Source organism: Heterodontus francisci, chromosome 34 (genome assembly GCF_036365525.1).
Source record: "Heterodontus francisci isolate sHetFra1 chromosome 34, sHetFra1.hap1, whole genome shotgun sequence".
Taxonomy (NCBI): Eukaryota; Metazoa; Chordata; class Chondrichthyes; order Heterodontiformes; family Heterodontidae; genus Heterodontus; species Heterodontus francisci.
The window spans coordinates 806,545-818,237 of NC_090404.1; the positions used below are offsets into that span (position 1 = coordinate 806,545).

The following is an 11,693-nucleotide window of genomic DNA, read 5'->3' on the forward strand; positions in this document are numbered from 1 at the left end:
CTCCTTCTGTGTCATAGACAACTCTGATTCACAGCCAGCCCCCTCCCTTGCCCCGCCCATTTCAGTAACTACTTCACCACCTCCTTTGTGACTGGCAACCCCTCCCCTGCCCAGTTGTGCTTGGCACTCTAGCCCACCCCAGTGATTGTCATCAGACACCGCCCCCTCACTGCATGCTGCTTTTTAAAAAATGTATTCATTCATGGGATGTGGGCATCGCTGGCCAGGCCAGCATTTATTGCCCATCCCTAATTGCCCTTGAGAAGGTGGTGGTGAGCTGCCTTCTTGAATCGCTGCAGTCCATGTGGGGTAGGTACATCCTGGAGTTCCAGGATTTTGACCCAGCAACAGTGAAGGAACGGAGATATAGTTCCAAGTCAGGATGGTGTGTGACTTGGAGGGGAACTTGCAGATGGCGAAGTTCCCATGCATCTGCTGTCCTTGTCCTTCTAGTTGGTAGAGGTCGCGGGTTTGGAAGGTGCTGTCGAAAGAACCTTGGTGCATTGCTGCAGTGCATCTTGTAGATGGTACACACTGCTGCCACTGTGCGTCAGTGGTGGAGGGAGTGAATGTTTGTGAGTGGGGTGCCAATCAAGTGGGCTGCTTTGTTCTGGATGGTGTCAAGCTTCTTGAATGTTGTTGGAGCTGCACCCAAATAGGGAAGTGGAGATTATTCCATCACACTCCTGACTTGTGCCTTGTAGATGGTGGACAGGCTTTGGGGAGACAGGAGGTGAGTTACTCACTGGAGGATTCCGAGCCTCTGACCTGCTCAGTAGCCACAGTATTTATATGGCTACTCCAGTTCAGTTACTGGTCAATGGTAACCCCCAGGATGTTGATAGTGGGGAATTCAGCAATCGAATGTCATGGGGAGATGGTCAGATTCTCTCCTGTTGGAGATGGTCATGCCTGGCACTTGTGAGGCGTAAATGTTACTTGTCACTTAACAGCTCAAGCCTGGATATTGTCCAGGTCTTGCTGCATTTCTACACGGACTGCTTCAGTATCTGAGGAGTCACGAATGGTGCTGAACATTGTGTAATCATCAGTGAACATCCCCACCTCTGACCTTATGATTGAAGGAAGGTCATTGATGAAGCAGCTGAAGATGGTTGGGCCTAGGACACTACCCTGAGGAACTCCTGCAGTGATGACCTGGAGCTTAGAGGATTGACCTCCATCAACAACCATCTTCCTGTCCACTAGACACGACTCCAACCAGCAGAGAGCTTTTCCCAATTCCCATTGACTCCAGTTTTGCTAGGGTTCCTCGATGCCATACTCAGTCAAATGCTGCCTTGATGTCAAGGGCAGTCAATCTCACATTACCTCTGGAGTTCAGCTCTTTTCTCCATGTTTGGACAAAAGCTGTAATGAGGTCAGGAGCTGGGTGGTCCTGAAAGAACCCAAACTGAGCAACAGTGAGCATGTTATTGCTAAGCAAGGGGAGGCGGTGGCGTAGTGGTAGTGTCAGTGGACTAGTAACCCAGAGACCCAGGGTATTGCTCTGGGGACATGGGTTCAAATCCCACCACAGCAGAAGGTGGAATATGAATTAAATTAATAAATCTGTAATTAAAAAGCTAGTCTAATGTTGGCCATGAAACCATTGTCAATTGTTGTAAACACCCATCTGGTTCACTAATGTCCTTTAGGGAAGGAAATCTGCTGTCCTTATCTGGTCTGGCCTACATGTGATTCCAGACCCACAGCAACATGGCTGACTCTTACATGCCCTCTGAAATGACCTGGCAAGCCACTCAGTTGTATCTAACTGCTACGAAGTCAATAAAAAGCAATGAAACCGGACGGACCATCCGGCATCGACCTAGGCACCGGAAACGACAACGGCAAACCCAGCCCTGTCGACCCTGCAAAGTCCTCCTTATTAACATCTGACGGCTTGTGCCAAAGTTGGGAGAGCTGTCCCACAGACTAGTCAAGCAACAGCCTGACATAGTCATACACACGGAATCATACCTGACAGACAATGTCCCAGACACTGCCATCGCCATCCCCGGTTATGTCATGTCCCAGCGGCAGGACAGACCCAGCAGAGGTGGCGGCACAGTGGTATACAGTAGGGAGGGAGTTGCCCTGGGAGTCCTCAACATCGACTCTGGACCCCATGAAGTCTCATGGCATCAGGTCAAACATGGACAAGGAAACCTCCTGCTGATTACCACCTACCGCCCTCCCTCAGCTGATGAGTCAGTACTTCTCCATGTTGAACAGCACTTGGAGGAAGCAATGAGGGTGGCAAGGGATCAGAATGTACTCTGGGTGGGGGACTTAAATGTCCAACTACTTAGCACCAGTAGCACCACTACTGACCGAGCCCTAAAGGACATAACTGCTAGACTGGGTTTGCAGCAGGTGGTGAGGGAACCAACAAGAGGGGAAAACATACTTGACCTCGTCATCACCAATCTGCCTGTCGTAGATGCATCTGTCCATGACAGTATTGGTAGGAGTGACCACCACACCGTCGTTGTGGAGGAAAAGTCCCGCCTTCACATTGAGGATACCGTCCTTCATGTTGTGTGGCACTACCACCGTGCTTAATGGGAAAGAGATACCAGACTTCAGCCAATTCGATTCACTCTGCGTGATATCAAGAAACGACTAAAGGCCCTGGATACTGCAAAGGCTATGGGCCCTGACAATATTCCGGACTGAAGACCTGTGCTCCAGAACTTGTTGCGCCCCGAGCCAAGCTGTTCCAGTACAGCTACAACACCGGCATCTACCCTGCAATGTGGAAAATTGTCCAGGTATGTCCTGTACACAAAAAGCAGGACAAGTCGAACTCGGCCAATTACCGCCCCATCAGCCTACTCTCAATCATCAGCAAAGTGATGGAAGGTGTTATCAACAGAGCCATCAAGCAGCACTTGCTTAGCAATAACCTGCACAGTGACGCTCAGTTTGGGTTCCGCCAGGGCCACTCAGTTCCTGACCTCATTACAGCCTTGGTTCAAATATGGCCAAAAGAGCTGAACTCAAGAGGTGAGGTGAGAATGACTGCCCTTGAAATCAAGGCAGCATTTGACCGAGTATGGCAGCAAGGAGCCCTAGAAAAATGAGGTCAATGGGAAACAGGGGAAAACCCTCCGCTGGCTGGAGTCATACGTAACGCAAAGGAAGATGGTTATGGTTGTTCGAGGTCAATCATCTGAGCTCCAGGACATCACTGCAGGAGTTCCTCAGGGTAGTGTCCTAGGCCTAACCATCTTCAGCTGCTTCATCAATGACCTTCCTTCAATCATAAGGTCAGATGTGGGGATGTTCGCTGATGATTGCACAATGTTCAGCACCATTCGTGACTCCTCAGATACTGAAGCAGTCCGTGTAGAAATGCAGCAAGACCTGGACAATATCTAGGCTTGAGCCGTTAAGTGACAAGTAACATTCGCCCCACACAAGTGCCAGGCAATGACCATCTCCAACAAGAGATAAACTAACCATCTCCCCTTGACATTCAACGGCATTACCATCGCTGAATCCCCCACTATCAACATCCTAGGGGCTACCATTGACCAGAAACTGAACTGGAGTAGCCATATAAATACCGTGGCTACAAGAGCAGGTCAGAGGCTAGGAATCCTGTGGCGAGTAACTCACCTCCTGACTCGCCAAAGCCTGTCCACCATCTACGAGGCACAAGTCAGGAGTATGATGGAATACTCTCCACTTGCCTGGAAGGGTGCAGCTCCAACAACATTCAAGAAGTTCAATACCATCCAGGACAAAGTAGCCCGCTTGATTGGCACCCCATCACAAACATTCACTCCCTCCACCACCGATGTACAGAGGCAGCAGTGTGTACCATCTACAAGATGCACCAACGCTCCTTCCACAGCACCTTCCAAACCCGCGACCTCTACCACCTAGAAGGACAAGAGCAGCAGATGCATGGGTACACCACCACCTGCAACTTCCCCTCTAAGTCACACACCATCCTCACTTGGAACTATATCGCCGTTGCTTCACTGTCGCTGGGTCAAAATCCTGGAACTCCCAGAACAGCACTGTGGGTGTACCTACCCAACATGGATTGCAGCGGTTCAAGAAGGCAGCTCACCACCACCTTCTCAAGCGCTGTTAGGGTTGGGCAATAAATGCTGGCCTGGCCAGTGACGCCCTCATCCCATGAATGAATAAAAAAAGTGCCCGTTAACAACACTGTCAGGGACACCCTCCTTCACGCTTTACTCATGAACTTTCGCCCCGGCCCAGTAACTGACGTCACTCCCCACCACCTCACTACGTTCCACTTTAGCCCCGCTCCGTGATGGTTCCAAAGCCACGCCTCCTCAGTGCGTGACGCTAAAGCCCCCCCCCAGAATGTCCTCAGACCCCACCCCAGTGACGTTTTCGTTCTGCCCCCGTGTGCGTGCCGCTTTAGTCCCGCCCCCTCAGTCCATACCGTTTTATTCCCGCCCCGTGATTGTCCTGAAACCCCGCCCCTGAATGCGTGACGCATTAGCCCAGCCCCCTGTGCCGCTGTCGCCCCATTGGTTGTCCATAACCCCGCCCCCTCAGTGCGTTACCCTTTAGCCCCGCCCGACTGATAGACCATAACCCCGACCCCACTGCGTTCTGCTTTAGCCCCGCCCCAGTGATGGTCCATAACACCGCCCCCTCCGTGCGTTCAGCTTTCGCCCCGCCCCATTGGTTGTCCATAACCCCGCCCCCTCAGTGCCTTGTTCTAGCTCCGCCCCATTGGAAGCAATTAACCCCGCCCCCAGTGAGTTCAGCTTTAGCCCCGCCCCAGGGATTGACAGCTCGCCCCGCCCCGCCCCTCCCCCGGGGTGATGGGCGCCCAGCCCGAGCCAGCACGCGCCGCTGTTTGAAAAAGCTCGCGAGCCGCCTAACGGTTGGCGCGCTCGAGCGCCCGAGCCAACGGCCCCGCTGAGTGGGGGATGGGCCTTTCCCCACTGGCCCCGGCCCGGCCGCTCCCTTCAGGACATTCCTTACTCACCCACCCTCTCCCCCATCCACCCACCTGCTGGATAAGCGCCGTGTCGGGCTCCAGCAAGTTGTTCAGAATCTTCTCCAGGATCTCTGCCATCCCCGTTTCTTGGTGTTTTTTTTCTCCGTTCCTCTCAGACCCGCCGCTCTTTCTTCCGTCTGTCCGTTCACTCTCTCGCCGGCAATGTGCTTGCCCCGCCGATTGACAGCCGTTAGAAGCTTCACCCAGGAGGCGCCGTCCGACACGGCGAGAGCATCTGGCGGGCCGGAGCGCCGCCCCGTGGCTGGGAGGACCGCGTCAGCCCCGCCCCCTCCGTGGCTGGGAGGACCGCGTCAGCCCCGCCCCCTCCGTGGCAGGGAGGACCGCGTCAGCCCCGCCCCCTCGGTGGCCCGGAGGACCGCGTCAGCCCCGCCCCTCGGTGGCCCGGAGGACCGCGTCAGCCCCGCCCCTCGGTGGCCCGGAGGACCGCGTCAGCCCCGCCCCTCGGTGGCCCGGAGGACCGCGTCAGCCCCGCCCCTCGGTGGCTGGGATGAGCGCCTCAGCCGCGCCCCTCCGTGGCCGGGAGGACAACATCAGCCCCGCCCCTTTATGGTCGGGAGGACCGCTTCAGCCCCACCCCTCGGTGACTGAGTTGACCGCGTCAGCCCCGCCCCTCCGTGGCCGGGAGGACCGCGTCAGCCCCGCCCCTCGGTGACTGGGATGAGCACCTAAGCCGCGCCCCCTAGTGTGATATGCAGACTGGAACTGTACACAGTGCTCCCAGTGTGATATGGAGACTGGAACTGTACACAGTGCTCCCAGTGTGATATGGAGACTGGAACTGTACACAGTGCTCCCAGTGTGATATGGAGACTGGAACTGTACACAGTGCTCCCAGTGTGATATGGAGACTGGAACTGTACACAGTGCTCCCAGTGTGATATGGAGACTGGAACTGTACACAGTGCTCCCAGTGTGATATGGAGACTGGAACTGTACACAGTGCTCCCAGTGTGATATGGAGACTGGAACTGTACACAGTGCTCCCAGTGTGATATGGAGACTGGAACTGTACACAGTGCTCCCAGTGTGATATGGAGACTGGAACTGTACACAGTGCTCCCAGTGTGATATGGAGACTGGAACTGTACACAGTGCTCCCAGTGTGATATGGAGACTGGAACTGTACACAGTGCTCCCAGTGTGATATGGAGACTGGAACTGTACACAGTGCTCCCAGTGTGATATGGAGACTGGAACTGTACACAGTGCTCCCAGTGTGATATGGAGACTGGAACTGTACACGGTGCTCCCAGTGTGATATGGAGACTGGAACTGTACACGGTGCTCCCAGTGTGATATGGAGACTGGAACTGTACACGGTGCTCCGAGTGTGATATGGAGACCGGAACTGTACACAGTGCTCCCAGTGTGATATGGAGACTGGAACTGTACACAGTGCTCCCAGTGTGATATGGAGACCGGAACTGTACACAGTGCTCCCAGTGTGATATGGAGACCGGAACTGTACACAGTGCTCCCAGTGTGATATGGAGACCGGAACTGTACACAGTGCTCCCAGTGTGATATGGAGACCGGAACTGTACACAGTGCTCCCAGTGTGATATGGAGACTGGAACTGTACACAGTGCTCCCAGTGTGATATGGAGACCGGAACTGTACACGGTGCTCCGAGTGTGATATGGAGACTGGAACTGTACACGGTGCTCCCAGTGTGATATGCAGACTGGAACTGTACACAGTGCCCCAAGTGTGATATGGAGACTGGAACTGTACACAGTGCTCCCAGTGTGATATGGAGACTGGAATTGTACACAGTGCTCCCAGTGTGATATGGAGACTGGAACTGTACACAGTGCTCCCAGTGTGATATGGAGACTGGAACTGTACACAGTGCTCCGAGTGTGATATGGAGACCGGAACTGTACACGGTGCTCCCAGTGTGATATGGAGACTGGAACTGTACACGGTGCTCCGAGTGTGATATGGAGACCGGAACTGTACACAGTGCTCCCAGTGTGATATGGAGACTGGAACTGTACACAGTGCTCCGAGTGTGATATGGAGACCGGAACTGTACACAGTGCTCCGAGTGTGATATGGAGACCGGAACTGTACACAGTGCTCCCAGTGTGATATGGAGACTGGAACTGTACACAGTGCTCCCAGTGTGATATGCAGACCGGAACTGTACACAGTGCTCCGAGTGTGATATGGAGACCGGAACTGTACACAGTGCTCCCAGTGTGATATGGAGACTGGAACTGTACACAGTGCTCCGAGTGTGATATGGAGACCGGAACTGTACACAGTGCTCCCAGTGTGATATGGAGACTGGAACTGTACACAGTGCTCCGAGTGTGATATGGAGACCGGAACTGTACACAGTGCTCCGAGTGTGATATGGAGACCGGAACTGTACACAGTGCTCCGAGTGTGATATGCAGACCGGAACTGTACACAGTGCTCCGAGTGTGATGTGGAGACTGGAACTGTACACAGTGCTCCGAGTGTGATATGCAGACCGGAACTGTACACAGTGCTCCCAGTGTGATATGCAGACCGGAACTGTACACAGTGCTCCGAGTGTGATATGCAGACCGGAACTGTACACAGTGCTCCCAGTGTGATATGCAGACCGGAACTGTACACAGTGCTCCGAGTGTGATATGGAGACCGGAACTGTACACAGTGCTCCGAGTGTGATATGGAGACCGGAACTGTACACAGTGCTCCGAGTGTGATATGGAGACCGGAACTGTACACAGTGCTCCGAGTGTGATATGGAGACCGGAACTGTACACAGTGCTCCCAGTGTGATATGGAGACTGGAACTGTACACGGTGCTCTGAGTGTGATATGGAGACAGGAACTGTACACAGTGCTCCGAGTGTGATATGGAGACAGGAACTGTACACGGTGCTCCCAGTGTGATATGGCGACAGGAACTGTACACAGTGCTCCCAGTGTGATATGGAGACTTGAACTGTACACAGTGCTCCCAGTGTGATATGGAGACAGGAACTGTACACAGTGCTCCCAGTGTGATATGGAGACTGGAACTGTACACAGTGCTCCCAGTGTGATATGGAGACTGGAACTGTACACAGTGCTCCCAGTGTGATATGGAGACAGGAACTGTACACAGTGCTCCCAGTGTGATATGGAGACTGGAACTGTACACAGTGCTCCCAGTGTGATATGGAGACTGGAACTGTACACAGTGCTCCCAGTGTGATATGGAGACTGGAACTGTACACAGTGCTCCCAGTGTGATATGGAGACTGGAACTGTACACAGTGCTCCCAGTGTGATATGGAGACTGGAACTGTACACAGTGCTCCCAGTGTGATATGGAGACTGGAACTGTACACAGTGCTCCCAGTGTGATATGGAGACTGGAACTGTACACAGTGCTCCCAGTGTGATATGGAGACTGGAACTGTACACAGTGCTCCCAGTGTGATATGGAGACTGGAACTGTACACAGTGCTCCCAGTGTGATATGGAGACCGGAACTGTACACGGTGCTCCGAGTGTGATATGGAGACCGGAACTGTACACAGTGCTCCCAGTGTGATATGGAGACTGGAACTGTACACAGTGCTCCCAGTGTGATATGGAGACTGGAACTGTACACAGTGCTCCCAGTGTGATATGGAGACCGGAACTGTACACAGTGCTCCCAGTGTGATATGGAGACTGGAACTGTACACAGTGCTCCCAGTGTGATATGGAGACCGGAACTGTACACAGTGCTCCCAGTGTGATATGGAGACTGGAACTGTACACAGTGCTCCCAGTGTGATATGGAGACTGGAACTGTACACGGTGCTCCGAGTGTGATATGGAGACCGGAACTGTACACGGTGCTCCCAGTGTGATATGCAGACTGGAACTGTACACAGTGCCCCAAGTGTGATATGGAGACTGGAACTGTACACAGTGCTCCCAGTGTGATATGGAGACTGGAATTGTACACAGTGCTCCCAGTGTGATATGGAGACTGGAACTGTACACAGTGCTCCCAGTGTGATATGGAGACTGGAACTGTACACAGTGCTCCGAGTGTGATATGGAGACCGGAACTGTACACGGTGCTCCCAGTGTGATATGGAGACTGGAACTGTACACGGTGCTCCGAGTGTGATATGGAGACCGGAACTGTACACAGTGCTCCCAGTGTGATATGGAGACCGGAACTGTACACAGTGCTCCGAGTGTGATATGGAGACCGGAACTGTACACAGTGCTCCGAGTGTGATATGGAGACCGGAACTGTACACAGTGCTCCCAGTGTGATATGGAGACTGGAACTGTACACAGTGCTCCCAGTGTGATATGCAGACCGGAACTGTACACAGTGCTCCGAGTGTGATATGGAGACCGGAACTGTACACAGTGCTCCCAGTGTGATATGGAGACTGGAACTGTACACAGTGCTCCGAGTGTGATATGGAGACCGGAACTGTACACAGTGCTCCCAGTGTGATATGGAGACTGGAACTGTACACAGTGCTCCGAGTGTGATATGGAGACCGGAACTGTACACAGTGCTCCGAGTGTGATATGGAGACCGGAACTGTACACAGTGCTCCGAGTGTGATATGCAGACCGGAACTGTACACAGTGCTCCGAGTGTGATGTGGAGACTGGAACTGTACACAGTGCTCCGAGTGTGATATGCAGACCGGAACTGTACACAGTGCTCCCAGTGTGATATGCAGACCGGAACTGTACACAGTGCTCCGAGTGTGATATGCAGACCGGAACTGTACACAGTGCTCCCAGTGTGATATGCAGACCGGAACTGTACACAGTGCTCCGAGTGTGATATGGAGACCGGAACTGTACACAGTGCTCCGAGTGTGATATGGAGACCGGAACTGTACACAGTGCTCCGAGTGTGATATGGAGACCGGAACTGTACACAGTGCTCCGAGTGTGATATGGAGACCGGAACTGTACACAGTGCTCCCAGTGTGATATGGAGACTGGAACTGTACACGGTGCTCTGAGTGTGATATGGAGACAGGAACTGTACACAGTGCTCCAAGTGTGATATGGAGACAGGAACTGTACACGGTGCTCCCAGTGTGATATGGCGACAGGAACTGTACACAGTGCTCCCAGTGTGATATGGAGACTTGAACTGTACACAGTGCTCCCAGTGTGATATGGAGACAGGAACTGTACACAGTGCTCCCAGTGTGATATGGAGACTGGAACTGTACACAGTGCTCCCAGTGTGATATGGAGACTGGAACTGTACACAGTGCTCCCAGTGTGATATGGAGACAGGAACTGTACACAGTGCTCCCAGTGTGATATGGAGACTGGAACTGTACACAGTGCTCCCAGTGTGATATGGAGACTGGAACTGTACACAGTGCTCCCAGTGTGATATGGAGACTGGAACTGTACACAGTGCTCCCAGTGTGATATGGAGACAGGAACTATACACGGTGCTCCCAGTGTGATATGGAGACAGGAACTGTACACGGTGCTCCCAGTGTGATATGGAGACAGGAACTGTACACGGTGCTCCCAGTGTGATATGGAGACAGGAACTGTACACGGTGCTCCCAGTGTGATATGGAGACAGGAACTGTACACGGTGCTCCCAGTGTGATATGGAGACAGGAACTGTACACGGTGCTCCCAGTGTGATATGGAGACAGGAACTGTACACGGTGCTCCCAGTGTGATATGGAGACAGGAACTGTACACGGTGCTCCGAGTGTGATATGGAGACTGGAACTGTACACGGTGCTCCGAGTGTGATATGGAGACTGGAACTGTACACAGTGCTCCGAGTGTGATATGGAGACCGGAACTGTACACAGTGCTCCGAGTGTGATATGGAGACCGGAACTGTACACAGTGCTCCGAGTGTGATATGGAGACCGGAACTGTACACAGTGCTCCGAGTGTGATATGGAGACCGGAACTGTACACAGTGCTCCGAGTGTGATATGGAGACCGGAACTGTACACAGTGCTCCCAGTGTGATATGGAGACTGGAACTGTACACAGTGCTCCGAGTGTGATATGGAGACCGGAACTGTACACAGTGCTCCCAGTGTGATATGGAGACTGGAACTGTACACAGTGCTCCCAGTGTGATATGCAGACCGGAACTGTACACAGTGCTCCGAGTGTGATATGGAGACCGGAACTGTACACAGTGCTCCGAGTGTGATATGGAGACTGGAACTGTACACAGTGCTCCGAGTGTGATATGGAGACTGGAACTGTACACAGTGCTCCGAGTGTGATATGGAGACTGGAACTGTACACAGTGCTCCCAGTGTGATATGCAGACCGGAACTGTACACAGTGCTCCGAGTGTGATATGGAGACCGGAACTGTACACAGTGCTCCCAGTGTGATATGCAGACCGGAACTGTACACAGTGCTCCGAGTGTGATATGGAGACCGGAACTGTACACAGTGCTCCGAGTGTGATATGGAGACCGGAACTGTACACAGTGCTCCCAGTGTGATATGGAGACTGGAACTGTACACAGTGCTCCGAGTGTGATATGGAGACCGGAACTGTACACAGTGCTCCCAGTGTGATATGCAGACCGGAACTGTACACAGTGCTCCGAGTGTGATATGGAGACTGGAACTGTACACGGTGCTCTGAGTGTGATATGGAGACTGGAACTGTACACGGTGCTCCCAGTGTGATATGCAGACCGGAACTGTA

The 11,693-nt window shown here is 53.1% G+C and overlaps 1 protein-coding gene across 4 annotated transcripts in view; it reads right to left on the reverse strand.

Moving 5' to 3' along the window:
• Positions 1–5,273, reverse strand: part of ipo4 (importin 4) — a 172,442-nt gene extending 167,169 nt beyond the window's left edge. For 3 of the 4 annotated variants that reach the window (XM_068014130.1, XM_068014131.1, XM_068014129.1), the window contains exon 1: positions 5,012–5,272. In XM_068014130.1, coding sequence (XP_067870231.1) covers positions 5,012–5,077 — 66 coding nt within the window. In that variant the 5' untranslated portion in view covers positions 5,078–5,272. Of the gene's footprint in view, positions 1–5,011 lie in introns of all 4 variants that reach the window. The other variant, XM_068014132.1, reaches the window with a different exon arrangement.
• Between the last annotated feature and the right edge of the window lie 6,420 nt (positions 5,274–11,693).